The sequence below is a fragment of the Daphnia pulicaria genome, chromosome 9 (genome assembly GCF_021234035.1).
Source record: "Daphnia pulicaria isolate SC F1-1A chromosome 9, SC_F0-13Bv2, whole genome shotgun sequence".
Lineage (NCBI taxonomy): Eukaryota > Metazoa > Arthropoda > Branchiopoda > Diplostraca > Daphniidae > Daphnia > Daphnia pulicaria.
This window is the reverse complement of record NC_060921.1, coordinates 3106677-3131439: the sequence shown is the minus strand read 5'-3', so window position 1 is coordinate 3131439 and position 24763 is coordinate 3106677. Positions and strand designations below refer to the sequence as shown.

Here is a 24763-nt window from a genome sequence, read left to right as displayed (position 1 = left end):
CATGTTAGATGTTAGAACTTATTTCAGTTTTTACAGTGCAAAGTCAATTACTCAATTGGCTTTGAAGAGCGTCGAATAACAAGTTGAATAAGAACTTGTGTCATCTGCTTGACATATTCTGCACCACCAAGTCTCTTAAATACGACGGATCGAAATAGAAACGACATCAGGATTTTCCTCTCTGGCAACTCCATCTTGGCGCTGATCCACTCTCACGTTTTCTCTTGAGCGGCGTCTTGACGGCTGCTTCGTTCACCATCAAGCGCTCAGTTTTAGTTCGGACCTGATAGTCAACGAATTGATCTCGCCAGTGTGGGCCAGCAAACAGCACGGACCGCTTGACAAATGACAATAATGAATGTAATTGAGATCTGACCATGGTGACACCCTTTCACATCAAAACGGAAAGATCCAGTCCGTCGTCAGAATAAATCCCGAGCTAAATTCAGTCCAGGTAAAGAATTCGCAAAAGGGGAGAAATTCCGAGAGCTTTGGCTGCTCTTATTTGTGCCTCTGTGAGTAGAAGGGGTCAGTGATATTGGCTGAAGTTCCGTCCATCGATTGAATACAACACACAGCACAAAATGCACAACCACAATGCAATGCAACACTTGTAAATGAACTGACTCCGCAAGTTTAAGAATAAATTCTAAGCATTCAAGAAACTGTCTACTATTTCTGTGGCCATTTTTCCTTTCCTAAATTTAACTTAATTGGCAGGGAAATAGAGAAAGAAGAACGGGAGGAATATTAGAAATATGTTAAAAATCAGACTGGTTCCTATAGGGTAATAGTGCTCATCTATAAAATGAAAAAAGGCGACAAGTCCGCTCAGACAAAGGAACGAAAGCAACTTGTTTTGTCTCATCTTTCGGAAAACTTTGAGACCCCTCGACAACAAAAACTTGCGGAATCTTTCAATCTCTTCAGTTTGATGTGAGCTGCTGCTGGTCCATTTCGTCCATTTATCCAGCAGCCAATGCAGCCAATAATGTGTGAATCTCGTGACTGAATTGTCTCCGATGTTGAATGTATGCAACAAGCTGTTTCTTATCCAATACTTTTTGACGTGGCTTTCAAACCAGGGCACGGTGAAATTGTCCAACGCTTGGAGGGTCACGAAATGATAAAGTCTCGCAATTCCTTGCGATTGGGGATCAGCATTTTGGATCATGTGGTAACAAAGCGACAGACAACTTTGTTTCGAATGATACCACGGCGGTTTTCCAGTGATTACGAGGTTAGCTGGGAGTAAGCTACCACCAGTACGTGTACTGGTGTACCAGTGTATTACTGCTAGCAACACATCGCACACGGAAAGTTGACCCCGGATATCGACCACAAAGGTATAAGGGGTTTTACCAACAGGCACTTCTGGTGTTTTCTTATCTTCAAGGAGTTTTTCGGCCGCTTCCATAGTCACATCCGCCGGATGGATTTTGTTGTATAAAAGAAACTCTTCGTGGATTCGATTGATGGCTTCATTGGTGACGCTGCCGATTTGGTAGGTCGCAGTGGGTAGTCGATTCTCTTCGAGTTCCATGTCCCGTTTTTGATGGAAGACGAGAGATCCAGGTATTCCCTCCGTGACTGTCCTCATTTTGCCACAGTCAGCGACAGCTTCTTCCGACCAGAAGCTGATGTGATACTTGTCCGTCTGCAGAGCGGCGTGACCGTATCGGCTATTTTCGTCGGGAGACCAAATGTAAACAGTCGGCATTTCCTATAATTTTTCAAACAGTCATCAGTCAAAAGTTAATCGGTTCGTCAACCCCAAAGCAAATCAGCAATTTACCTACCGTCTTCACTGTATCAACCCATTCCATTGTCGTACTGCTGCTGGTAACGATCCCGGACGTCAAATGTTTTTTGACCACTTTTTCCAACCACGGCACTTTGTAAAACATTTGAAATGGCAAATCTGTAATCAATTGAACAGGATTCGACGACATGGGACTGGGTTGGTGGCGTCTCAGCCAAACCGTTTGGATGACGTTGAATAGAAGAGAGACGCAACTTTGCTGTCGGTGGTAGAAAGGCTCATTTGCATCCTCCGTCATGTTGCCGCTCATCAACTCAACCGAATTGTACGAGTATTCGGTTTTAGGCAGCAATTTGATTGGTTTTTCTGGTTCTTTAACGTTCCTAGCTTCTTCCGGTGGCAATAACTTGTACTCTCGTCTCTTCTTGCAGAGTTCCTCAACTCTTTCGATTGTCACATCTTCCGGATTGATCCCGTTGTAACGCAGAAATTCTTCAACGACGGAATTGACATCTTCGTTGCTGGCTTCCTCGATCACAATTTCATATTCAATGGGGTCGCAGCCTCTTTCGCAATTACGATCGATACTTTGATGTAAAACGAGACATCCTTTCATATTACCTTCGGTGATTTGCGAGACAGGAATACCATTTTTAATTTGATTGACACCCGGCAATCCCTTTGTCGGCCTAAAGCTGACGTAATATCGGTCCGTTTTGAGGGCGACATGTCCCAATGTGTTGTTTAATGTGGGCCTCCAAAATTGGAGGGACATCATTTACAAAAAAAATGATTCTAGAATTTTTAAATAAGAAGAATAAGAGTATAGCGATTGTGACATTGGAACTATTATGCAAGGAATTAAAATCTAACTAAAAAGTTACCTTTTAGCAGTGGTATAAAGGAGTCTGTAATCGGCAGTAGAGCAAAGGTAACGCAGAACAGAAATAAAACGTCACATGACCAGCAGCAATCTTATCTCCATGAATCCAATCGCCAAATCGGGAATGTTGTAGACGTTTGCCATCGGCGAACGAATTTAATGTCCTTGCATACGTTGGGTTAGGTTAGTTGATTCATTTCTTAACCGTCTAACACTGTTGGTGAAAAGTCAAAGAGTGTCAGCAAGTCTCCAACTGATCAAAAATGGCCGCCAGTATAGAACTGGCAAGAATTGCGTCAATCGGAACATCCGGCCCAAGAGTTTTCTGGAAGGGTGCATGACGCAACAACTGTGCAACTTCACGATATAAATTTCACGTTAATACTGATTAATAATAACATTTTGGCGATCACAAAAAAACAAGTCGTCTGAAATGAATCAGAATAAACTTTGAAATAACCTACCAAAAAGAAAAATGGTTAGAATTCACGCACGAAAACGAACGGTGACTGTTTAGCAGCATGCAGCATGCTGGTTGCACGCGTCTTAGCAGTTCCGCCAGTTAGAGTTGGGCTGCGGCCGTGAGTTGACGTCTGTGCAAAAAAATTGTGAACGGTTGAAAAATTATTGACTGAGAAATGGGTGAGAAGAAGCGAAAACAGGCCAAATCGGCTGATGCAGAGAATAACGAGCTTGGACAAAATTCTCAAAAGGCAGAAATTCAAAAATTTGCGAAACAATGTAAAAACGAGATTTCATATAGAAACTTGTGCCAGTCGATGGCCCTCACTGTTGTTTTTTTCATTCTTCATGTCGGCGGATTGATGTACGAATTTTATTTGATTATTCACCATTACAGCGAGAAAGATTATTGGTATGGCCGGTTCATCTCGCTGTTTGTCGTTATCACTTCATTTTTAATGACTGCTAGAAGTTACTTTTTTTATAATGAAAAAAAAGACACGTACAACGCCAGAAATTGGTTGCCAGACGAAGAGTATACATATTTCAACTGGGCAATCAAGTGGATATTGGGTGCTGTTTGCCTTATTCCTAGGTATGTTATCGATACCAATAACTCACTGAAATATAACATGACACATTTTCTTTTTTAAATGTTCCACAGGTATTTTTTTATAATTAAATTCACCTGGAAATCAATGCAAGCAAAAAAGAGAATGAATGACGCTGCCAACGACATTTATTTCGTCGCCATGATTTGGGAAGGTGCGGAGTTGACTATACTATGCCAGTTTGATTGCTTCGTGAAATCAGCCTCGCAACTTTTGCTAAACCTTTACGTCGCGGAGAAAGATGGATTTAATTTTAAACGTAGGCCTATTTCTTTGTCAAATTTGTAATGGAATTTCAATTGGATTTAATTGTCGTTTTTTTTAGATTATTCGTCTATTTTTTTAATTATATCCGCCACAAGTTTGACATTGTCATTGGTCTCTTATGACCAGAAAATCAGTTTAATGAAGGGAATCGAAGACGACAATGAAAACCAAAAGAACCGATCGAATGGCATCGTCATGGATTTCCAGACGTTTCCTGACAGTGACAATCCTACCATCAATTGCATTAAACAGATAAATTGGAAGAAGAGCTTCATTCTATTCTTCGCTAATTCATTTTCCATAGGTATTTATGTCCCGCTCATTACCTCAAATTAAGAGCATATTTAAAAAATTTTCATTTATATTATAGTTGCGCGATTCACTGCCCTAAGCTTATTTTCGTCCGTCTACGGTTGGTATATTTGGCCGTACTGCCTTTCCCACCTGATCATAACATTCATCTTGCATTGGAAAAAACATTACGGTTTCATGGACTCGTTAAGATTGTCTTTTTTGCACTTATTCGCGTACTTGCATCCACTCCAGACCCAGTTGGACCAAGAGAAACACCCTCGATTCGACCCCGGCTGGTATCTGCCTGTGAGTTAACGTTTCTCCATCATCCATATGTTATTACTAACTAATAGCATAACATCTCTAATCAATGGAATTTTTGGATTGCTCATCGCATAGATCCGCTTCATCGAGAATGTAATCCTCATGACATTGTGGAGTCTAATTTTTCTCTCATCTTCTACCTGGAACGAACCGACATTCCTAGTTCCTTGGATCGTCCAAATTGGGACGAGTGTGTTCAGTTTCGTATTTTTCTATTTCTTGAAAACGGTTCAACAGAAAGAGGCCTAATTAATTTTCTAAAGAAGAATTACCTTTAACGTGTAAAACACCAAAGTTTATGTTTTGTTCTAATAAACATTTGATGATAAAGAATATGTCAAATCTGTAATCATTTCAACAGGATTCGTAATGTGACTATATCCGGATGTGGTTAACAAGTTACAAAAAAATAGTGACAGATTTTTAAAAAGACTCGAAGTCTAAAAGCTATGCAAGAAGCGAGAAAGTTTATCTTAGTAACAGGATCAGAGCCCCGACTCTGGACTGTGTCACCAGCATTATTGACTGGAGGCTAAACACATAAAGGCGGGATTGAAGGTCCTCATGTCTGCACAGTGTCACTATGGCTACAGTTAGCTAAGAGCAGATTGACCATGACCTGAAAATGACCAAAGGGCTAAAAACTATAAAAGGGAAAGACTCGGCGATCGTAGACAGAGATAGACGACGCTTGACAATTTTTCTAATTTTCGTAATATTCTAAGCGATTTCATCGTCAAACAATTAACTGCGAAGCTGCAAAATCCCTCGTCGAAATAAAATACAATTAAAATAAAAAACTGCGCGTTGATAAATACCTGAAACGGGAGGAGTGTTATAATTTGTCGAGCGACACCATCGGCATCAATGAACCTGCACTGCCACCCGTGAAAGATTAAACGCAACAGCAGCACAATCACGAATGCTGCAACCACTTGAAGAGCGCGTCAAATTGAGAACAAGTTGAATAAGAACTTGTGCCATCTGCTTGACAGATTCTGCACCACCAAGTAATAACCCTACGAAAAGAATTCTTTCTTACGAATAAATAATAATTAATTACAAATAATATCCATGGACTCGTATGGAATTTATCTCTTACTGACTACTATCTCCTTTGCTTTGTAACAGTAAAATTTAAAAAAGGATAAGAAAACTAGTCCGGCAAATACACCACTTTTGAAAGTATCAAACCCTACCCTTATACCATCTGAAATTTTGCTATGTAAAGTTTGGACCACGTCCAGGATTTAATGTATTTGACACAGAAGATTTTAATGAAGTAAGACGGTGACAACAATATAATTTTAATTTGCTGTATTCAGATAACATGTACCGGTAGTGGGTTTAGTCGTGTTCAATTTAAATTCGGTTTCTTTCTCACAAGACTCGATCGTTTTCCACTCTTCTTCTGAAATGCACTTCAACTAGAATCCAAAATTTCATCGGGTTATTTGTGCAACACAACGCTTAAGGCTATGTAACCGGAATGAGTTTACCAACGTGAGGTTGAGACAAGCGATATGACCGATGCAAATAATTTAATTTTTTTAAATTTAATTTTATACTTCCAGCTCGGATGAAAAGTTGTTTCCTGGAAAGCTCCGGTTAAACTACTGGTGGCATTTATATTTATACTGGCATAGATGTACCGATTAGAGATCAATAAGACTCGTTAAACACGATGATTCATGTCCGATAAGGTTTAAAAAAATGGAATTACGAAAAAAAAACACTGCAAATCAACGTCCGGGTTGAACAGTGAAAAACGGAAAGAAGTAAAGACAGGTAAAGAGACTTAACTTTTTAAAATAAATTCCATGGAATTTGAGTGCTGCTTGATGACGCTATAAATATTTCCTTAAAAACATTACCGTCTATTTAAAAAAAAAAAACTTTCGACTATACTGTTACCTTCAAACTCTAAACAAATATCTTGATTGAAAACTAAACAGAAGAATTCGAAAATGCAGCAGGAACATACGACCGATTCGTCATATTTTTAAGTAACTAACATTGTTTTTGAAAGGACTTTGGCACTTTGCTGTCATGTGGACTTCTTGCTTTCGGACGATTCAAAACTTTACAACATTATGCGCATCACCGACCAAAGATCAAAGTCTCACTAAACCCAAACGCCCCCAATTTGGAACAAGAAAATTCTCTTTTTTTCGTCAATTTTACTTGAAATAAGGATCATTTGAATGCAATTAAATCATTTTGGCATTTATTCTTTTTTTTTTCCGTACGTTTTTTATGTAAATACGGTTGAGCTAAAAATAGACATAGTTCGATTGCGTTTGGTAGTTCGCCTGATTGTTTCAAGTTACTTACTGTTCCATAGAAAAGATATAAAAGATACAAAATGGTTATTGTAACTGCTAGGACAGGAAAATAGTAACTCAACAACGTTAACGATAAACTTATAAGAAAATGGTTGAATAATCGTATTGAATTTTTGAAAAAGGTAACACATGCCAAAAAGAACAAAGGATAACTCAAACCTGGACAAATATAACAAAATAGTGAAACTACAACAACAATGAATAAAATTTTTACAAATTCCATTAAAAAGTAATGTGTACCCAAGTAAGGGTTTATATATTTGTTTGTCGAAATATGAATATTTTTATTTCTAGTCAACAAATTTTCTTGAACAACTTGTTCAAACCACGGCACTTTGTAAAAGAACTTGCTGTTCTTAAGAGATGTGTCTGAAATCAATTCCGGGGGATTCGAAAAAGTAATCGGTTGATCCGGATGACGTCTCAGCCAAGCCGTTTGGATGAGGTTGAAAGTGAGAGAGACGCAACTTTGCTGTTTGTGGTAGAAAGGCTCATCCTCCTTGTCGCTCACTAACTCGGCCGAAAACGAGTACTCGGTTTTAGGAAGTGAAAATGATAATAGTTGTGCCAAGTCCACTTTTTCCAATCCATTGGATTGAATTATATCCGGTGTCTTTAATTTTGTAAGTTTAAATATTTCGTTGTATTCTTGTCCCTTCTTGTAGAGTAGGGGAGACTGGAGTAAAACGGGACACCGGGTCAAAAGGGACAGTGGGGGGAAAAATAGTAGATGTTAATAAAACTGTAAAAATTTTTAGTATGTTATGTAAATCTGTATAATCTAATTTGGCATGAAATTTGGTTGGTTTTTGTCAATAACTGCATGAGTTATTGACAAAACAAAAAAAACGGTTTTTTTTTAGAAATTTTTGTCTCCGCCATTTTATGTTTGAAGAAACAAATAAACGCTAATGGCATGTAAATTTAATATGGAAATGAAGCTGATTCATTTCTTGATCGTTTAAAACAGAAATTATAATTTTAGATCGATTAGTTTAGACAGTATGAACTTTAAAAAAAAAGTGTCTAAACCGGGAAATCGGGACAGCTGTTTTTGGCTAATTTGGGACAGTTACGGACCAATCAGCGTACAGCATTTTTAAGAGGCTCGATTTCGTTACCTAGCAACGCAGGATGTCCTACTGCTCCATAAGGGTTTTTGTATTTATAAGAAAAAAGGTTCATTAACACAATAATCAATTTGAAACATTTATAAACTCAAAGAGTATATGCAGTGGAACACTTTTTCAATTTTTTTAAATTTTATTGATGAATTTTAAGGCGAAAACGGAGGACGTCCCTCATCACCCACCCCAGTGTCCTCAATTACCCCCCAAAATAGGCCCCTCCCACAAATCTGAGGAAACTTTAAAGGTATTTTATGGGGAAATGGTTCATTATAAAATTATATAAAAAATATGGGGGGTTCATTACAATATGGAATACATAAAAACAAAATTTTAAAGAAATTCAATAATTAGTTTGGAAGATATAGGGGGGAAACAAAAACCGTCCCGTTTTACTCCAGTCTCCCCTACCTCGCTTCTTTCAATTGTCATTTGTTCCGGTTTCCATTCATTGTAATTTAGAAATTCTTCAATAACGGGATCGAGATTTTCGTTGGTGACAGCGACGCTGATGTCATATTCGACGGGGTCACAGTCGCTTTCGCATTCACGGTCGATATTCTTATGATAGACTAAACATGCATTCACACCAGTTATCATTTCCACTAAATGTAAATATTTTGCAATATGTTTGCCGTCCGTTAATCCAGTTTCCGGCCAAATGCTGACGTAATATCTGTCCGTTTTGAGGGCGACATGCCCGACCTCGTCATCAGCTTTGGGCAACCAAATGAAAATTGTTGGCATTTCCATAAGTTGATGTCAACTTTTCAAACAAGATGCTCCTTGTAATATGTCAGCAATGTGAAATGTCGTTAAAAGTTAGAAAACAAAGAAATCAGCTATAAAATTTCTAGTTACTTTTACTTTTCTCTCCATCTTATTTCTTCTATTGTAACTTCTTACGTAGTTTTTTGAACGAAAAGCTATTCTAGAGACTTATCTTAGCATAAGGATCAGAGTCTCGACGCCGGAGGCTAAACACATTAAAAGCGGGATTGAATGTCGTCATGTCTGCACAGTGTCACTATGGCTGCAGTTAGCTAAGAGCAGATCGACCATGACCTTAAAATGACCAAAGGGCTAAAAACTATAAAAGGGAAAGACTCGGCGATCGTAGACAGAGATAGACGACGCTTGACGATTTTTCTAATTTTCGTAATTTTCTAAACGATTTCATCGTCAAACAATTAACTGCGAAGCTGCACAATCCCTCGTCGAAATAAATTACAATTAAAATAAAAAACTGCGCGTTGATAAATACCTGAAAGGGGAGGAGTGTTAATTTGTCGAGCGACACCATCGGCATCAATGAACCTGCACTGCTACTCGTGAAAGATTAAACGCAACAGGCCAACAGCAGCACAATCACGAACGCTGCAACCACTTGAAGAGCGCGTCGAATGACAACAAGTTGAATAAGAACTTGTGCCATCTGCTTGACAGATTCTGCACCACCAAGTAATAACCCTACGAAAAGAATTCTTTCTTACGAATAAATAATAATTAATCAAAAATAATATCCATGGACTCGTTAGCCTTTTACATTTTACCGATAAAATTTTTTTCAGGCTACAATCTGCAAATTTACATCCAACCGTACAAATAGTAGACTAGTGTAGTTGGGCGTATTTTTCAGATTCTTTCTTGGCGTTTGGTATTTTACTTTTTTATGAGTACTAACTACCTCCTTATTCGCTTTGTAACAATAAAATATAAAAAAAAGGGGTAAGAAAACATCTGGGGGAAAAACCAGTACGACAAATCCACTTTTGAAAGTATCAAACCCAACCCTAATGACCCTAATACCGTCTGAAATTTTACAACGTAAAGTTAGAACCACACCCAGGATTTTATGTATTTGACACGGAAGATTTTAATGTAGTAAGACGGCGACAATGACATAATTTTAATTTGCTGTATTCAGATAACATGTAGGCCATAATATTGGCTAAAATAGAACATTTCAACTTTGAATGAAACTTTTCTTGTTTGCAGTCGGTACGTCGGTTATAGATGGCAGAACTAATTTCAGTTTTCACAGTGCAAAGTCAATTGGCTTTGCTTTGCTGTCGGCTGATAGGATTTCGTCGCCGTTGCCATCCTGTAAAAACAAATTCAGTTAATAATTAATATGCTTAAAATGGATGACATAGAAAATAGCAATTACACGAGGTGAATTTTCGTCGAGTGATTTGTCGCTTTCTGGGGCGACAACCAATTTTTTTGAGATGGAATCACTGAAGCAACCCTAGAAAAATGAAGCAACATTTGAAAAATTAATAATTGAATATTGAATTTTTTTAATATTTCGAATTAAGTTCATATTTATTGCAACTTGCGTTTTCAATCAGAGCGTTAGCCACGCAAACCATGATCCTCATTGGATTATTGCGGATATCATATTTCCCCAGGTTATGAAACAGTTGGTCTGTGTTTTGCATAAATAATAAAACATTATTAGAGCACGATTCCGAGCACGATTCAAGCATTCTAAAAAGAATAATAGCAGTAAGAAAATTTAAATTATTATTTACCCACTGTTGTATTCGCAGCCGCCACAAAGGAAGGAGGATCCGGAAGAGTGAAATTGGATTCGACACAGGATTCGAGGCTAGCTAAGCCTAAAACTTGTTGTTCCGCCGTAAGAGAATCGATAGACGAGAGGGTGTTGGCTTTCAGCGAGGCCATGTCAAGAAGGCCAGTAACGTTGTCCAGCTATTCAGAAAAGCGGTTATGTAACTACAAAATAATTAGCGAATGGCTTTAATTGGATAGTGTAAAACTTACTGCTTCCATGTTAACTAAGAGGCATTCAGCGGTCATCTGAATCAAAGAAAACAGAGAGATGACTTAAAAATAAGTCAATGCCAAATCAAGAACAACTACTCTACAGTACTTACTGCGGGTATGTAATCCGGTTGGCGGACACATTCAGCCTCACATTGCAGGTAAAAGTTCTTTCGATAATCTTGCGAAACACAGCTCATCTCCAAAGGTGCAATTGCACATTGCAGTTAAAACAGTAGTTGATTATGAATTCATTTTTCAATTTGACTCACCAGTTCGGACGGTGACAGATTTTGTATTTCACCGGAAACGTCTGAAAAGAAAATGGAAAATTGAGAATGTGACATTAATTACTATGTTTGGAGATAATAGGCCTACCGTCCAGAATGATTGCCGCTGCAATACTAGCAATCAAATCGATAAAGTCGTAATCATCTTGATCTTGATGGTTGCCATGGCCATGCGGGTAAGCCTGGCAAATCTAATTTGTTTTAAATAAGATGTAGAATAAGTGAATTCGAGATAACCTTAGGTGAATCGGACCTACCGAGACTGAACAAGCGATTATTACGATGGCAAGTAAATTCATCTTCAACGTCCCTGCTCGGTACAGTGAATAATAAAACAGCGTTAGCATCCACACTTATATACACTGCCCAATTCTGCTTAATAATGGCCGTCGGTGAATGGGAACTTTATTTGAGATTGAACAATTGTCGCGCCCACTATTATAGCTGTTGTTGCGCACTCATGGTGCATCCTGGTGAACTACTTTCTTTTGATTTCATTCACAAATTTTTTTTTTATTCACCTTGTCAATCCCTTTTAATCGCTTATAATTTTACCTCACGGAAAGTTAAAAAAGAATTATTCTAGCAGAGCGTAGTTTCGATCCTCGGACCTCTGAGTTATGAGCCCAGCACGCTTCCGCTGCGCCACTCTGCTGTGGATGGATATTAAATTTAGTTACTTAAAATAGTAGAATATTCAGAATGCTTAATAAATCTATACAACAGCGGTAAGAATATCTTTGAAAATTACTCAAATTCAATAGTATAGACTTATACAAAATACGAACCAATTGCCGTAACTTATACGTAATGCGGTTTGGTATAATAAAGAAAAGTGACGAAAATCAAATTTTTTTAAATGCTTTATTTTATTTATTCAGATAACATATAATTTTTTTAGTAGCCCGTAATATTGGCTCAATTTATGAAAATTTAAAAGAGTCCGAAGCAAAGTCTAGTTGATTGTTCTGCAATAAATGGCAATACACTTCATCCTATCTCTAGTTTAAACTGGTAGTCAATTGTCTTCCTTTTTACGCATACGAAGAATCACCGTAATCATCGTAATAATCGCCACCATCCTGTAAGACCATCTCAATTATCACTCGAATGAAATAAGTAATGGAAACAGAATCTTGCGTGGCATTAATTAAAAATAAGTTTATACATAATCTGAATTTCCTTCCGATGAAACAAAACTATGCAAGCCGACCGGAGAAGCAACCAAATCAGCTTTCATATCGACAGCCACGCTAGAACAACCCTGAATAGGAAGATAAGTAATAAAGATAGGATAAGTAATAATCAGATTAATTGACATCAAATAAGAAAATGATAAGATTTGATAACTTGCATTTTCGATCAGAGCATAGGCCACGCAAACAATAACTCTCATTGGATTGCTGCGTTGGCTGTACTTTTTCGTGACAGGAGACATTTTTTCTATTTAAAATTATAAATTCCATATGTGATATCTAAGATATTTGAATTATTTTGATGTTACTCATTTCACCCATTGTCATATTTTTAGCAGCCATAGAGAGTGGAAGATCAAGAAGAGTAAAATTGGATTCGACACAGGATTCGAGTTTAGTGGACGCTAATTTCTTTTGCTCCGCTGTGAGAGACGAAATGTCGATGGATTGCATTTTGAGAACAGCCAAGTCTAAAAGACCAGTGACGTTGTCCAACTGTTAAATAAAGGGCGGCCAGCAAGAATTATTAATTGTGGCGAATTCATAGTTTTTACATAATAAATTGATTATTTTGTTTTCTCTTACTGCTTTGATCATGGTCAAAACACATTCAGCGGCCGCCTTTAAAACAGCATAGAAAAGATTTTCAATTAGTTTAATTTTAATTTGAGTTGGTTGGGCTCCCCACTTACTGGTGGTGAATGATCTTGACCCGGTTGTTCGTGCAATTTCACATCACACAGTTCGTGAACTTTCGTTCGATAATCTTGCGGAATACAGCTCATCTTCAAACAAAACAAAATACAGCACTTATGTAAATTGCTGTAAACAGATTATTTGTGAATTTTTTGCCAAATTTGATTCACCAGTTCAGTCGGTTTAAAAGTTTCTGATTCGTTGGAAATATCTTAAGGAAACAAAAATATTTTGGTGAATAGGTCAATGTTATAGAAAAATAATTTGTTTTACCTTTCATCTTGTAAGCTACAATTTTAGCTGCAAGGTCTATAATGTCGTGATGGTGGTGGTGTTCATGATCGTGGTCATGAAGCTTTTCGTGAGGATAAGCCTGACACATCTAAACAAAAATTGACATCCAAATTCGTCAAGAATGATTCGTGAAAGCGTTAGGTTAATTAAAATTCTTACCCAGGCCGAACAAACAATTAGTAGAATGCCTAGTAGATTCATGCTGAAACGTGAAATCTCCGCTGGTCAAAGTGGGATAGAACGAACATCCAACCGGTGCTTTTATACTGCTCTGTTCCATCATTGCAATGTCATTTTTAGTCGATTGTCATATTCGTGAAAACTTTATTCAAATTAATAAATTGACGCGCCCGCTATGGTCATTTTTATTACCTTTTCAGGATTACATCCTGTCGAACTGTATGGCAGCATGTCGAATTTCATTCCTTATTCATTTTCAATTCGTGTCATTTCCTCTTCTGTATCAATTTGACTCTATTATTATGTTAAATGACAATTTTTAGCATCCACGGGCTGACTGCGCCATACTCGTATTTTCTAATTGTAAAAATTGGTAAACGAATCAAAACAAATTTACTCGAATTGGAATTATTACAGGTACTATTACAGTAGCTTTTTCTAAAAAAATCCTTGCATTACGTTATATTCTCTGTGGTGTCCACACGTGTCGTCGTAAACTACACGTCTTACCTTTTGGAGAGGGAGGCCGGGACTGATAACTTTCGTGAAGGTTGAAAGCGAAAAAGAGGGGGAGGGGTTAGGAATTTGAATGTCAAACCAAAAAAATCGACAAATAATAAAAACAAAAATATTTAAATGAGGGAGGTATTTCAGAAGAAACTAAAAAAAAAAATATCTAATAATGTATTTGCATATGGAGGGTGGGGCTGAAAAAATTCACTTCTTTTTACTTTTTAGGGGGGAGATACTTTTTTATTCATGGAGGAAGGGTGATCAAAACCACTTGTCTTTTCTGGACAGCCGATCTAACCTAACCTCTACGTTTTCATTTGTTAAATCGTCGGAATATAATGGAGAACACAAGATAATTTTATATTTCTGCTATAACTCAGTGTCGAATTTATTTGTTTTTATAGCGCATACGGAAAAAGGAACAGAGAACAAAAATGTTATGCAATGTATCGCAAACAAACAATTTCCAGAAGTCAGTTGGGATTATTCGGCCACTTTAATTGAACGGAACTGTTGATTCATAGCAGCCCTTTTGTATGAGAATAAAATATAAAGTTAGAGAGATAGAATAGCGTTTGAAATCGTGTTCAAAAGTCTTACATTTTGCATCATAGACTTGCCAGAGCAGATCATAGCTTTCAATGCAATGGCAACGTTATTTTTATTGGCTGTTGATCAAAAACATTGTTAAAAATAAAGATTGAATGCTTAAATTGTCGTGATAAGAATATACCTTTTTCTGGGATTTTAGAGAGTTCGTCCACTCCATTAATTTGCGGAATCGTCAAGTCGGACTCCATGCAGGATTCTAATGCAGCGGAAGCACTCATTTTCTGAGGCCCGGTCATAGTCGACCTTTCAATGATCCCATTTTTCAAAAATGTTATGTTGGTAAATCCATCCATTCCCATCTTGAAACGATTCAATTAAAATAATCATATAAGATCATACTGTTTTTAGGCTATCCTGCAATATTACTCACCTGACTTATTCCTTCCACAACACATCCAATCGTCATCTAGAAAATAGTTTCAATTAAGTCTTGGTGTTAACACACAAGTTTTAATTTTGACTGGGTACTTACAGGGAATAATAATTCAGCGATTTCGTGTATCTTTTCTGGAGAAATATTTGCTTCATCATTAACTGGTGCTGCTGCCGGGTTCATTAGTCCACAAACTAAAAAATAATTCATTTAAACATATTGCCATTTCTAGTGGAACATACATATAACATAAAAAGTAATTTGCATATTACCCGCTGGATCTCCAGTTTTGTGGATGCAACTTGCTTTCAAAATACACAATTTGACTAAGTGACGTTGTTCAGTCGAAACGCAGTTACTCTTATCGAGATAAAGAATTTTCAGTTAATTAATTTCATTAGTGGAAAATTTTATGCAAGTCTTTTACCAGTTGGGCATGTGTTAGTTCACCAATATTTATAGGAATATCTAAATCGCAATAAAAATGAGTGAAGATTAAATTAAAGTTTTATCGTGAAATGGATTTAAAAAAACCTACGGTCGGTAGTTTTCAAAGCTAAAACAAGTTTGAGGAGATGATTTAATGATTCCTGTTCCACCATTTGAAGGTGATTACCAGACAGGTTAGGTAATTCCACCGAATGAGCCTGCATAAAATGAATTAAATGACGTCATTTGAATAATTTAAACAAATGCACAAAATACTTACGGAAATGAGATAGACGAGGGACAGCACAACAGCAACAATCAGCTTCATTTCTAGAACTGTGTTGGGACAACGACAGAAAGTTTGCAAGAAGATGCGCTCCTTTTATACTGACGACAGGAAAACCCTGGCCTCGAACAAAATGGCATTGGGAAAGTGCAATAAAAAGAAGGACACAAAGCGATACAATCTTGTTTATTGCGAGTAATTGTCGTGCTAACGTGAGTAGACAGAAAATTCGCACATCACTACAAAAAACAGCGTCGTCATCCTCCAACTTTTTCCTGCAGAAGAGGAAGTTTATAACAACATAGTCTCACTCAACAAACAGACAAAGGTCATATTTGGTTTTAATGTCAACATGCAAATATTATTATACTGAAGGCTAAAAATTTAGACGATTGATTGCAATGCTGTAATGTGTTTTAAGTAGATGTGGGCCACTCACTACAGCTCCATTTTCTTCGTTGTTTAATTAGGTAGTAATTATTCAAAACCGACTTATGCAGTCGACTTTTCTCCTTGCTCACGGCTACTGTTATTTCGTTTGGTAGCAGTTGTTGTGGTGCTTGGTGTAGTAGATGGGGTAGTAGTTGGGGTAGTAGTTGGGGTAGTTGTTGGGGTAGTAGTTGGGGTAGTAATGGTGGTAAATTCAGTTGTAGTTGCCATGGAAGTTGTGGAACTTGACGTTAGTGTTGTTGTTTCATCAGATCCTATATGGACCATTAACAAAGTCCAGAAACAAAACACTTTTCAAATTCCAAGGCCATTTGGCGAGTTAAAACGGTTGTTTACCTGTTTCATGAGAATGTTTTCCGCGATGATGATGTCCGTGATGGTGGCCATGGCCGTGTTTGCGTTCGTGTGAATGATGGTGATGGCCGGGCCTTTTGCGGCCATTTTCGTGCGAATGTCTGCCGTGACCACCTTTCCGCTTTTTCGCCATACGCGCCGTCATAACTGTTGGATTTGCACCTTCCTATATAATAATGCAAATGGATTGTGCACACGTTTGCTTATTTGCCATTTGAATAATGAGTTTAGTGTTACTTACATAATCATCTTCTTCACTGTCGAATGCAGCAAAATCAAGAGCCATTTCGGCGAGAGTCAACTTTCGATAAGACGTCGGATCATCAGCATAATCCTAAATCATTTCAGCGACGAAAGAAATGAAATCACCGAATTTTCTTTGACTTATTTAAAAAAACACTCACAATTTTAGCGATGCGGTCTAGCGTGATATCCTGGAAATCGACAGCTGATTTCACTTTCGATCGAGTTAACGGACGAGCCTGTAATTGAATTGATTTTAAGCATAATCAGCAACTGAAAAATTTTCTCAATTTACGTGTTACTAATTACCGAAGCCCAGCAAATGAATAAGAGGGTGTATATCAGTTTCATCGTTCTAGATGTGTTGTGTAGGTGTTGAGTTAGTCAGTCTACTGGCTTCGATTGTAATCAGCGTTCCTTTTATATTAGGGCTTGGGAAATGGTTGATATTCCCACACATAATAAGAGATGATAGCCTCTGGTGCATGTACTCAGGTTAAAGCTCTTTGATGGCTTGGCGTCTTCTGCCGCCCAGGTATATGGGAAGGAGAAATCAAGGACAAAAAGATTATAGGATATAGCTACTATACGACGTTGCGGAAATGAATTTCAATAAAAACTTTTCCAGCCATAATTTCCGCTGTGGAAATCAACAAAAAGTATTCCAAAAATTGTTGATAGTGTGCGGTATGCAGGCGGTAGGTAAACGAAACGGTGAAAATTCAAAATTGTTCCGTCATTTCCCTTTACGTCGCTTACATTTGCCAGTAAAGTCACCAATTAATTGTCATTCAATTATTTTTCCTGGTCACTTTTGTTTCTTAGATGTGTGCCGCCAAGGTTACATTCACTGCAAAAATATTACGATTTTCAAGCGTGTCAGGGAATTAAGTGTCAACAACCTTCAGTGTTTTCTGTTACAAGGAAGATCCGAGAAAACATTTTAAAAACACTCGAAATGTTTATAGCTCTGCCGGCGGTCGATTGCCAATGGTTACGACTCCATGAACTCAAAATCAGACTGCTATGTCGGCCCCACAGGTTGTATTTCTCGTGTGTTGTTTACAGAACAGGATGCATGTGGCTTAGTGGCCAGTGTGGTCACAGGTGACAGCCTTCTGCAGCAAGCATCGGCTTCCTATTTATAATGCCCGTGTTTGTCGTCTGCTACTGTAATCTGTAAAACATGGTAAAACTCCCGCTCGATCTCTCAGTCCCGCCGACTCACGTGTCATATTTTATATAGAAAGGTATTCATGGCTACTTGTCTATATTAATCTTGGATAAATTCTAATATGTAGTCATCGCTTTACTCTGAATAATTCCCATTCCCATGTTTGACAAATAACAGCATACTTTCACTTCCTGACATATCAACTAATTCGTTTCAATATAGCACATATAAAGTGACAAACTTGAGTACTCGGATTATTAACGAGAATAAACTAACAGCAATTTCAAACACTCAGTCTTTGATGTTTACAACTATTATTTTGTAGTTTATTCAGGTAATCCCTACCTAATTGACAGTGTGATAAAAAAGGAAAGAAATGGTTGGAAGAATTTCTTTTGACGGAGCAAAGCTATTAGGCAATGGGCAATTCAGTAACATATATTCTGGCATGTTGGATGGTGTCAAACAAGTGGCTGTCAAACAAGTTTTATTAGAAGATGTCCAACGAAATCTGAGATATCATTGTATTGACGAATCAGATATTTACAAGCAGAGAAACCAAAGGGAAGAAAATGCCCTAATGAAAATACTGGACCACCGAAATGTTATAAAATTGTTTTTGGTAGAAGAGGATGCTCCGTTTAAGTAAGTATAACTTTTGCCACTGATAAATGATTATGATCCTCATCCCTAAATTAATTTTAATTCCATGAATCCAAATCCACCATATATTTAGGAATTTTGCTCTGGAATTATGCTTATGTTCGCTTTATCAGTATTGCAAGGGACAATTTATTAACTGTCCAATGCCGTCGGACGCCACCGTCCTCTTGGACATTGCCGAAGGCCTGTTATATGTTCACTCAAAAGGTCTGGCCCACCGAAATATCGACCCCAAGAACATTCTTATTTCATCGACTCATCCCGTCACCGTCATGTTGGCCGATTTCGGACTTAGCAAGCCAGTACGCATTGGTACTAATTCATTTTCCGTCAGCAGAGACCGACAAAATGCTCAAGGCAATAATCTGTGCTGGATGGCTCCGGAGTTGCTGGATCACCCAGACGACGAAGCTTTCTCTGAGAAGAGAGGCTCCGTCGCCAGCGATATTTTTTCGACCGGTTGTGTTTTCTTCTTTTACTTGAAACCTGGTTGCCATCCGTTCGGAAATGGGTCGATATCTACCGTGAAGAATATTAGTGAAGGAAATCCAGTCAATTTCAATTGTAAGTTTGAATACGAGATTTCGCTAAATAACAGAGATCATAAAAGCTATTAATATGTTATTAACTTGTTGGTTTCAAACAGCATTCCCTGAAGAACAAGGTCGATTTAAAACAATGGTGAAATCGATGATTGCATCCAAGCCTGAAGACCGGATTCGACTTAATGAAGTAGTAAATCAGCTGAAAGAAATTAAATCAGCCGAGGAAGAAGATGACCGATATAATGAACGTCTTGACTGGCTCAATTGAATATTTTTACAAATTTCAGTTAAAACATGATTGTTGTTCCATTACTTCTTATCAGTCCTCTTTTAAATTTAGCGGTATACGTTACTTGTACTCACCTGACAGTACTGGAGTCGATGTGGGAAATACGGTTCATATCTCTAAGCTGATCGGGGTTTATCCCAGCTGTCTTAATACCGCCCAGGTTCGCTAGTCCTCCCCACACAGTTTATTGTGATGAACTACATAAAATGTTGTTTACCTTTGTTGTCCAATAAGCTTTACGCTCACGAGGTGATCACGTTCTCTTATTTGTGAAAGCCTTACATGATGTGTGGTCATGTGACATGCAGCCTTACGCCTAAATTCCATGCTTATGTTCTGTACTAGTGTGTGTGTCTATGTGATAAAAAAATTGATACTGCCAAATACGGTCCGTGAGATATTACATTATTTACAATGCACATTTAAGAGCGTGCCCATATCACATACTCCTGCCGCCCTAAAATTAGCCAGCAAGATTCGTATAAACTTATTGTAAAGACAGTGACGTCTTTGTTGGAGACGTGTTTGTGTAAACATGATAAAAAAGCTGAGCCAAAAGTCAACAACATATTTACCTCTCCACACGCGCAGCTTTTTTAAAACGCATTTGAATTTTACTGAACTTTGTCGAGTGTTCTCTTGTCAAACATTCGATAAAAACTTGTCTTAACTAGGGTTCTTCGTGCTTCTGACAGCCAAGAAATCACGTAATAGCCACCCATAATTTCCCTATCTTAAAAAATTGATCCAACTGTGTACACAGTGGCGAGAGAGTACGTAGCTTCTCGGCGATTGGTCCAATTTCCACTATATTATTACCTTGATAAATAATTGATATTTGCACTGGGCTGTGTCAATAATACTCTGTCCGTTCGTGCAAACAAACGAATTCGAAAACAGTTTGGAATATAAAGGAGCTACCACACTGGGCATCCATTCAGAAGGTGTTTGGTTCTCGCTGCTCGTTTCCAAGCGAATTGCTAAATCAACCGTCATGCGTTCACTCGTATTACTTTCGTGGTGCTTCTGCCTGTTTGCAGCCGTTTCTTCACAGAACGTGGGCACTCAGGCCGCAGAAGAGCCGCTCAACTTGCCCATCTCCGTCTGCACAGCTCCTGGCAATTGCCAGACAGAAGCCGATGCTGTCGTCCTCGACGCCAACTGGCGCTGGGCCCATACGGTAATGTCGAATAGTTGATTTTGTGCTTAATTATTACCAAATAGCTTTATTAATCATGACAATTTTTTTTATTGTGACTAACGAAACAGGTCAGCGGCTACACCAACTGCTACACCGGCAATCTCTGGGACACTTCTCTCTGCCCGACCCCGGAAACTTGCACCACTAACTGCGCAATAGATGGAGTCCCGACGGCCGACTGGTCCGGCACTTATGGCGGTAGCGTCAGTGGTAATAAACTCAGTTTGAAATTCGTCACCCAAGGACCCTACAGCAAGAACGTTGGTTCCAGGACCTACTTGCTCGACTCTTCCAAAAATCGGTAAATTATTAACAATTGTTTCATCATGTTGTAATTTTGGCGGTAAAAAACTAAATTTCAAAAACAAAATTCAGGTACCGCATGTTCCAGCTTTTGAACAGAGAATTCACTTATGACGTCGATGTTTCCTCACTGGATTGCGGATTGAACGGAGCTCTCTATTTCGTAAGTTTCCCCTAAAAATCCTGATTAAAATGAACATATCTTTATTTCCGATTGTCACACAGGTATCCATGGATGCTGATGGAGGAGCGTCCAAATACTCTACCAACAAGGGCGGAGCCAAGTACGGTACCGGCTACTGTGACGCCCAGTGCCCACACGACATCAAATGGATCAACGGATTGGCCAACTCAAAGGACTGGGTCCCCAGCTCCAATGATGCCAACTCCGGCAAGGGATATTATGGTAACTGTTGCGCCGAGCTGGACATTTGGGAGGCTAACAAACAGAGCCAGGCTTTCACTACCCATCCGTGCATCCCCAATGACCAGACCCGATGTGAAGGCGTCGTTTGCGGTGACAACGACTCCGGAGACAGGTTCATCTTATAATTCATCAATCAATTCGTGATAGATTGTTTAATGTAAATGAATTACCAGATACAACGGCATGTGCGACAAGGACGGATGCGATTTCGCTTCGTACCGTTTGAACGACCAAACCTTCTACGGACCCGGAAGCAATTTCAAGTTGGATTCCACCAAGCCTTTCACCGTTGTTTCCCAATTCCTGACCACTGACGGAACTGACAACGGAGATTTCAAGGAATTCCGTCGTTTCTACGTCCAGAATGGAGTGAGGATTGAAAACTCCAAGGTTCGTTTAGGGTCTAGAAAAATCAGTTGATCAATTTATTCACACCTGAATTTTATGTTGACAGGTGAACTTCCCTGGCATCACTGCCTACGATTCAATCACCGACGAGATGTGCGCTGCCACCAAGGGACTGTTTGGTGATTTGGATGACCACAAGAACAAGGGTGGCATGAAACAGATGGGCGAGGCCATGAGAAAGGGCATGGTGCTTGTCATGTCCATCTGGGATGATCACGATGTCAACATGCTCTGGCTGGACAGCAACTACCCGCCCACTGGAGACCCCAGCACGCCCGGAGTCGCCCGTGGCCCGTGCCCGACCACTTCGGGTGTCCCGTCCGAAGTAGAAGTAACCCAAGCCAACGCTGTGGTCAGTTTCGGCAACTTCAAATTCGGACCCATCGGTTCTACTGTCTAAATTTGGAAAAAGTTAGAGAGTTAGAGTTACAGGAGAAAAAAACAATTTTGAAATCGGCTTTCTTTCTATGCATATGAAAAAGAAAATTCCAAATAAAATGAGCATCCACGATTTTATTACTTTAATGGAGTCATAAATGATCCAATAATTTAGTTTCATTTACACGGCAGACGTGAGACGTATTTTAGCTTGACTAAACTTGAAGAACTAAGCTTGATAAACTATCGATAATTTGAGTGTTTTTCCGATCGATTTGACTCAACAATTGACAATTCTCTTTTGTAACAACCTCGTGTAGTAAAAGTTTCACGGAAATTAGTTTTAACATAATTAAACACTTAAAACACTAACTAAACTGAAGCAAAACGACGTGTACGAGGTTTCATTTTTTTATCTAGACCCCCCAAAAAAGGTTTTTCTCTTCATGGGTACCAAATGATGGAAGAAAAAAGTCCTTGCCCACACCTAATTTTTTCTCTGTTCCATTTGATAGTACAAGTACTTGTTTTGGTTTAGTTTTGCACAATTTTTTCCTATTTCGGAACCCAGGCCACAAATGAAAATGAGTTGTTGAATGATGACGATGAGTCAAGAAAGCAGAAGAGAAAGAGAAAAGAAACAAAATGGCCGACTTCCCGCCGAAGGTGTCTCAGTAGTGGGCGACATGTCACTCATGTTCATGTGGTAGCAGAGGTGAGGTACAGACTACAGATAACACAGGTACAGGCTATCTGCGTGACAATTAACAAGGTAGACCATCAGAGGTTAAGTTCATTATGCTCTTCGTACGAAATTGAGTTTTGAGATTAATTGTTTTTATTTTTAAATTTTAGATTGGTGAAAACGCAATGAAGGAAAGATTAGCTCTCAACTTGTTCTCGTTGTAAACGACTGTTTTTTTTCTGCTCAATCCAATCAACAATATCAACTGAAGATGAGTGGTGGAAATTTTTTTTGTGCTCGTCAACTGGTAACGAGTGTGTGGTGACGTCAACCACGCTATGATGTAACGATTCTATCTGCAATCGCTCAGCCAAGCTCCCTCACTGACTCACTGTTGATTCCCTTTCATACGAGGAACTTAAAGTACCTTGGCAATGTTCATCAGTCTCCCCGGAAAGTTGAAGGTTAGTAATTTATCACAACCACTTGGTCTGTCAATCTTATGTCTTCAATGTTGTTCAAGACTCGTGTGCTCCATATCTCATTATATCCAGCAAGGGTATTGGTGGAAACAATTGAAGCCTGACAGAATCAAAATGGACAGGTCGTCTGGTTCTGCGATTCTCTAGTTTTCCGCGTAACCATGATTCTTAATCGTTTGGGGAGCAAGAAGGGTTTCAGGGCTTTTTGGCAGGTTTCACTGAGGGTAGCAGAGTCTGTCAATCACGGCCTTTGGAGATTATATAATCTCCCGCAATCTTGGACTGGGGGCTTCCTGTTTTTTGTGTTTCTTTTTTAGACGAAAACGACATCTCTGGAACAGCAGAGTTTCTGTTTACTTTTTGCAGATGGTAATAGTTGGTATTGATTATTTTTTAAACAACTCCGCAATTCGTCCGTTTTTTAATGGAATTAACTATTTTAGAATGGGGAGAGTTAACTAATTAAACTGGTGCGAGAAACCGTTACATTTTCATTTATTCTTTAATGATAATTTTGAGAAATTGGAAAACAGTTTTGTCGAGGTAATAAATAATCAAAAAGTTAACAATACGACCAGGCAGTGAAGCAATCAATAGATAATAAAGTTGTTCTGCATGTTCTCTAAGGTAACTCGTAAGGATCAGCGTTTTCAACATAAGGTGGATCCGGGTAATGGTAGCTGTTTTCGTGATATTCGTTATCATAAGGATATGTAGGCCCGGTGTAGTAACCCAGACTGCCAATTTGTCTGTCGTATCCGAATTGAGCTAAATCGTCGTAGGACCCGTATCCGTTGTAATCGTCATAGGGGTAGTATGGAGGATTGCCAAATGAAACGGACATGAGACAAACAAGAACCAGAAAAATCTGGGAAAACAAGGAACACTAACGTAACAATTGAAATAGATTTAATTTAAAATTACAACTTACTGCAAATTTAGCCATTGGCGAAAATGTTCTCTGATGAGAAGTTGTTTCCGAACGACTGGTAAAGTTACAACTGGTGGCAATGGGCTCGAAGATTCGGTGTGTATATATATAGGATGAGTGGGCTAGAAAGCGATATTGATAACGACCTCCCAAAGTCGCGTTAATAACTGTGATGTTTACCTTGAGGCTCTAACTGAGGACACAATTATACTTCCATTTCACAACACTTTCCAGGATTGTAACATTTAACTGCTGTGACAAAAATACTCGCCGTAAACAAGAACGATGTGATTAAAGCTAGAAAGTGTCGTGCCATAACTACTAGGGTGGTACAAAAAGATAAAAGAACCTTGAAGCGATGTTTTGTTTATAGGCTATATACTTCAAGGGAAATTGCAAAAAACCCTTCGAAGGAATATCTCAGTCAATGCTCCGTCCTTTTGCACACACAGACAGTGTTTACGGTTCCTTAGTTATATACCCTTATGAGAATTTC

The 24763-nt window shown here is 38.5% G+C and overlaps 9 protein-coding genes across 13 annotated transcripts; 3 read left to right on the top strand and 6 right to left on the bottom strand.

Moving 5' to 3' along the window:
- Window positions 1–369: 369 nt before the first annotated feature.
- Window positions 370–9444, bottom strand: LOC124312971. Its single transcript, XM_046777591.1, has 5 exons — window positions 9340–9444; window positions 3110–3238; window positions 2635–3002; window positions 1800–2544; window positions 370–1723 (listed from the first exon to the last, which is right to left on the bottom strand). The coding sequence occupies exons 4-5, from the start codon at window positions 2538–2540 to the stop codon at window positions 710–712; spliced, it is 1755 nt and encodes a 584-aa protein (XP_046633547.1). The 5' UTR covers window positions 2541–2544; window positions 2635–3002; window positions 3110–3238; window positions 9340–9444; the 3' UTR covers window positions 370–709.
- LOC124313112 lies at window positions 3125–4936 on the top strand. Its single transcript, XM_046777847.1, has 5 exons — window positions 3125–3702; window positions 3772–3977; window positions 4044–4289; window positions 4356–4585; window positions 4679–4936. Exons 1-5 carry the CDS (start codon window positions 3284–3286, stop codon window positions 4850–4852), a joined length of 1275 nt encoding a protein of 424 aa, XP_046633803.1. The 5' UTR covers window positions 3125–3283; the 3' UTR covers window positions 4853–4936.
- A 517-nt stretch (window positions 9445–9961) lies between the features above and the next one.
- Window positions 9962–11508, bottom strand: LOC124313306. The gene is made up of 9 exons (XM_046778161.1): window positions 11413–11508; window positions 11244–11346; window positions 11138–11178; window positions 10979–11065; window positions 10866–10901; window positions 10613–10793; window positions 10418–10506; window positions 10246–10326; window positions 9962–10179 (listed from the first exon to the last, which is right to left on the bottom strand). The coding sequence occupies exons 1-9, from the start codon at window positions 11500–11502 to the stop codon at window positions 10114–10116; spliced, it is 774 nt and encodes a 257-aa protein (XP_046634117.1). The 5' UTR covers window positions 11503–11508; the 3' UTR covers window positions 9962–10113.
- A 505-nt stretch (window positions 11509–12013) lies between these two features.
- LOC124313319 lies at window positions 12014–13624 on the bottom strand. 2 transcript variants are annotated; one of them, XM_046778186.1, is made up of 9 exons: window positions 13501–13624; window positions 13321–13429; window positions 13218–13258; window positions 13044–13136; window positions 12937–12972; window positions 12660–12846; window positions 12510–12598; window positions 12324–12419; window positions 12014–12237 (listed from the first exon to the last, which is right to left on the bottom strand). In XM_046778186.1, exons 1-9 carry the CDS (start codon window positions 13540–13542, stop codon window positions 12190–12192), a joined length of 741 nt encoding a protein of 246 aa, XP_046634142.1. In that variant the 5' UTR covers window positions 13543–13624; the 3' UTR covers window positions 12014–12189. The 2 variants fall into 2 exon arrangements, with proteins under 2 accessions (XP_046634142.1, XP_046634143.1); XM_046778187.1 differs by having other exon boundaries at window positions 12669–12846; window positions 13501–13622.
- A 786-nt stretch (window positions 13625–14410) lies between these two features.
- On the bottom strand, window positions 14411–15841 carry LOC124313336. The gene is made up of 9 exons (XM_046778216.1): window positions 15729–15841; window positions 15558–15666; window positions 15447–15487; window positions 15292–15379; window positions 15119–15213; window positions 15017–15052; window positions 14768–14945; window positions 14635–14702; window positions 14411–14563 (listed from the first exon to the last, which is right to left on the bottom strand). Exons 1-9 carry the CDS (start codon window positions 15774–15776, stop codon window positions 14531–14533), a joined length of 696 nt encoding a protein of 231 aa, XP_046634172.1. The 5' UTR covers window positions 15777–15841; the 3' UTR covers window positions 14411–14530.
- A 62-nt stretch (window positions 15842–15903) lies between these two features.
- LOC124313371 (myotubularin-related protein DDB_G0290005-like) lies at window positions 15904–17198 on the bottom strand. The gene is made up of 5 exons (XM_046778275.1): window positions 17091–17198; window positions 16943–17020; window positions 16780–16872; window positions 16521–16704; window positions 15904–16438 (listed from the first exon to the last, which is right to left on the bottom strand). The coding sequence occupies exons 1-5, from the start codon at window positions 17130–17132 to the stop codon at window positions 16227–16229; spliced, it is 609 nt and encodes a 202-aa protein (XP_046634231.1). The 5' UTR covers window positions 17133–17198; the 3' UTR covers window positions 15904–16226.
- A 725-nt stretch (window positions 17199–17923) lies between these two features.
- LOC124313234 (serine/threonine-protein kinase/endoribonuclease IRE2-like) lies at window positions 17924–19871 on the top strand. Of its 4 annotated transcripts, none has more exons than XM_046778045.1 (4): window positions 17924–18031; window positions 18281–18600; window positions 18692–19182; window positions 19265–19871. In XM_046778045.1, the coding sequence occupies exons 2-4, from the start codon at window positions 18332–18334 to the stop codon at window positions 19429–19431; spliced, it is 927 nt and encodes a 308-aa protein (XP_046634001.1). In that variant the 5' UTR covers window positions 17924–18031; window positions 18281–18331; the 3' UTR covers window positions 19432–19871. The 4 variants fall into 4 exon arrangements, with proteins under 4 accessions (XP_046634001.1, XP_046634004.1, XP_046634003.1 ...); XM_046778048.1 differs by having other exon boundaries at window positions 18692–19189; XM_046778047.1 differs by having other exon boundaries at window positions 17928–18031; window positions 18290–18600.
- A 500-nt stretch (window positions 19872–20371) lies between these two features.
- On the top strand, window positions 20372–22314 carry LOC124313075 (1,4-beta-D-glucan cellobiohydrolase B-like). Its single transcript, XM_046777791.1, has 6 exons — window positions 20372–20632; window positions 20722–20954; window positions 21029–21119; window positions 21182–21495; window positions 21557–21773; window positions 21838–22314. The coding sequence occupies exons 1-6, from the start codon at window positions 20447–20449 to the stop codon at window positions 22189–22191; spliced, it is 1395 nt and encodes a 464-aa protein (XP_046633747.1). The 5' UTR covers window positions 20372–20446; the 3' UTR covers window positions 22192–22314.
- A 1500-nt stretch (window positions 22315–23814) lies between these two features.
- LOC124313526 (unconventional myosin-XV-like) lies at window positions 23815–24364 on the bottom strand. The gene is made up of 2 exons (XM_046778494.1): window positions 24268–24364; window positions 23815–24204 (listed from the first exon to the last, which is right to left on the bottom strand). Exons 1-2 carry the CDS (start codon window positions 24280–24282, stop codon window positions 23959–23961), a joined length of 261 nt encoding a protein of 86 aa, XP_046634450.1. The 5' UTR covers window positions 24283–24364; the 3' UTR covers window positions 23815–23958.
- Window positions 24365–24763: the final 399 nt, after the last annotated feature.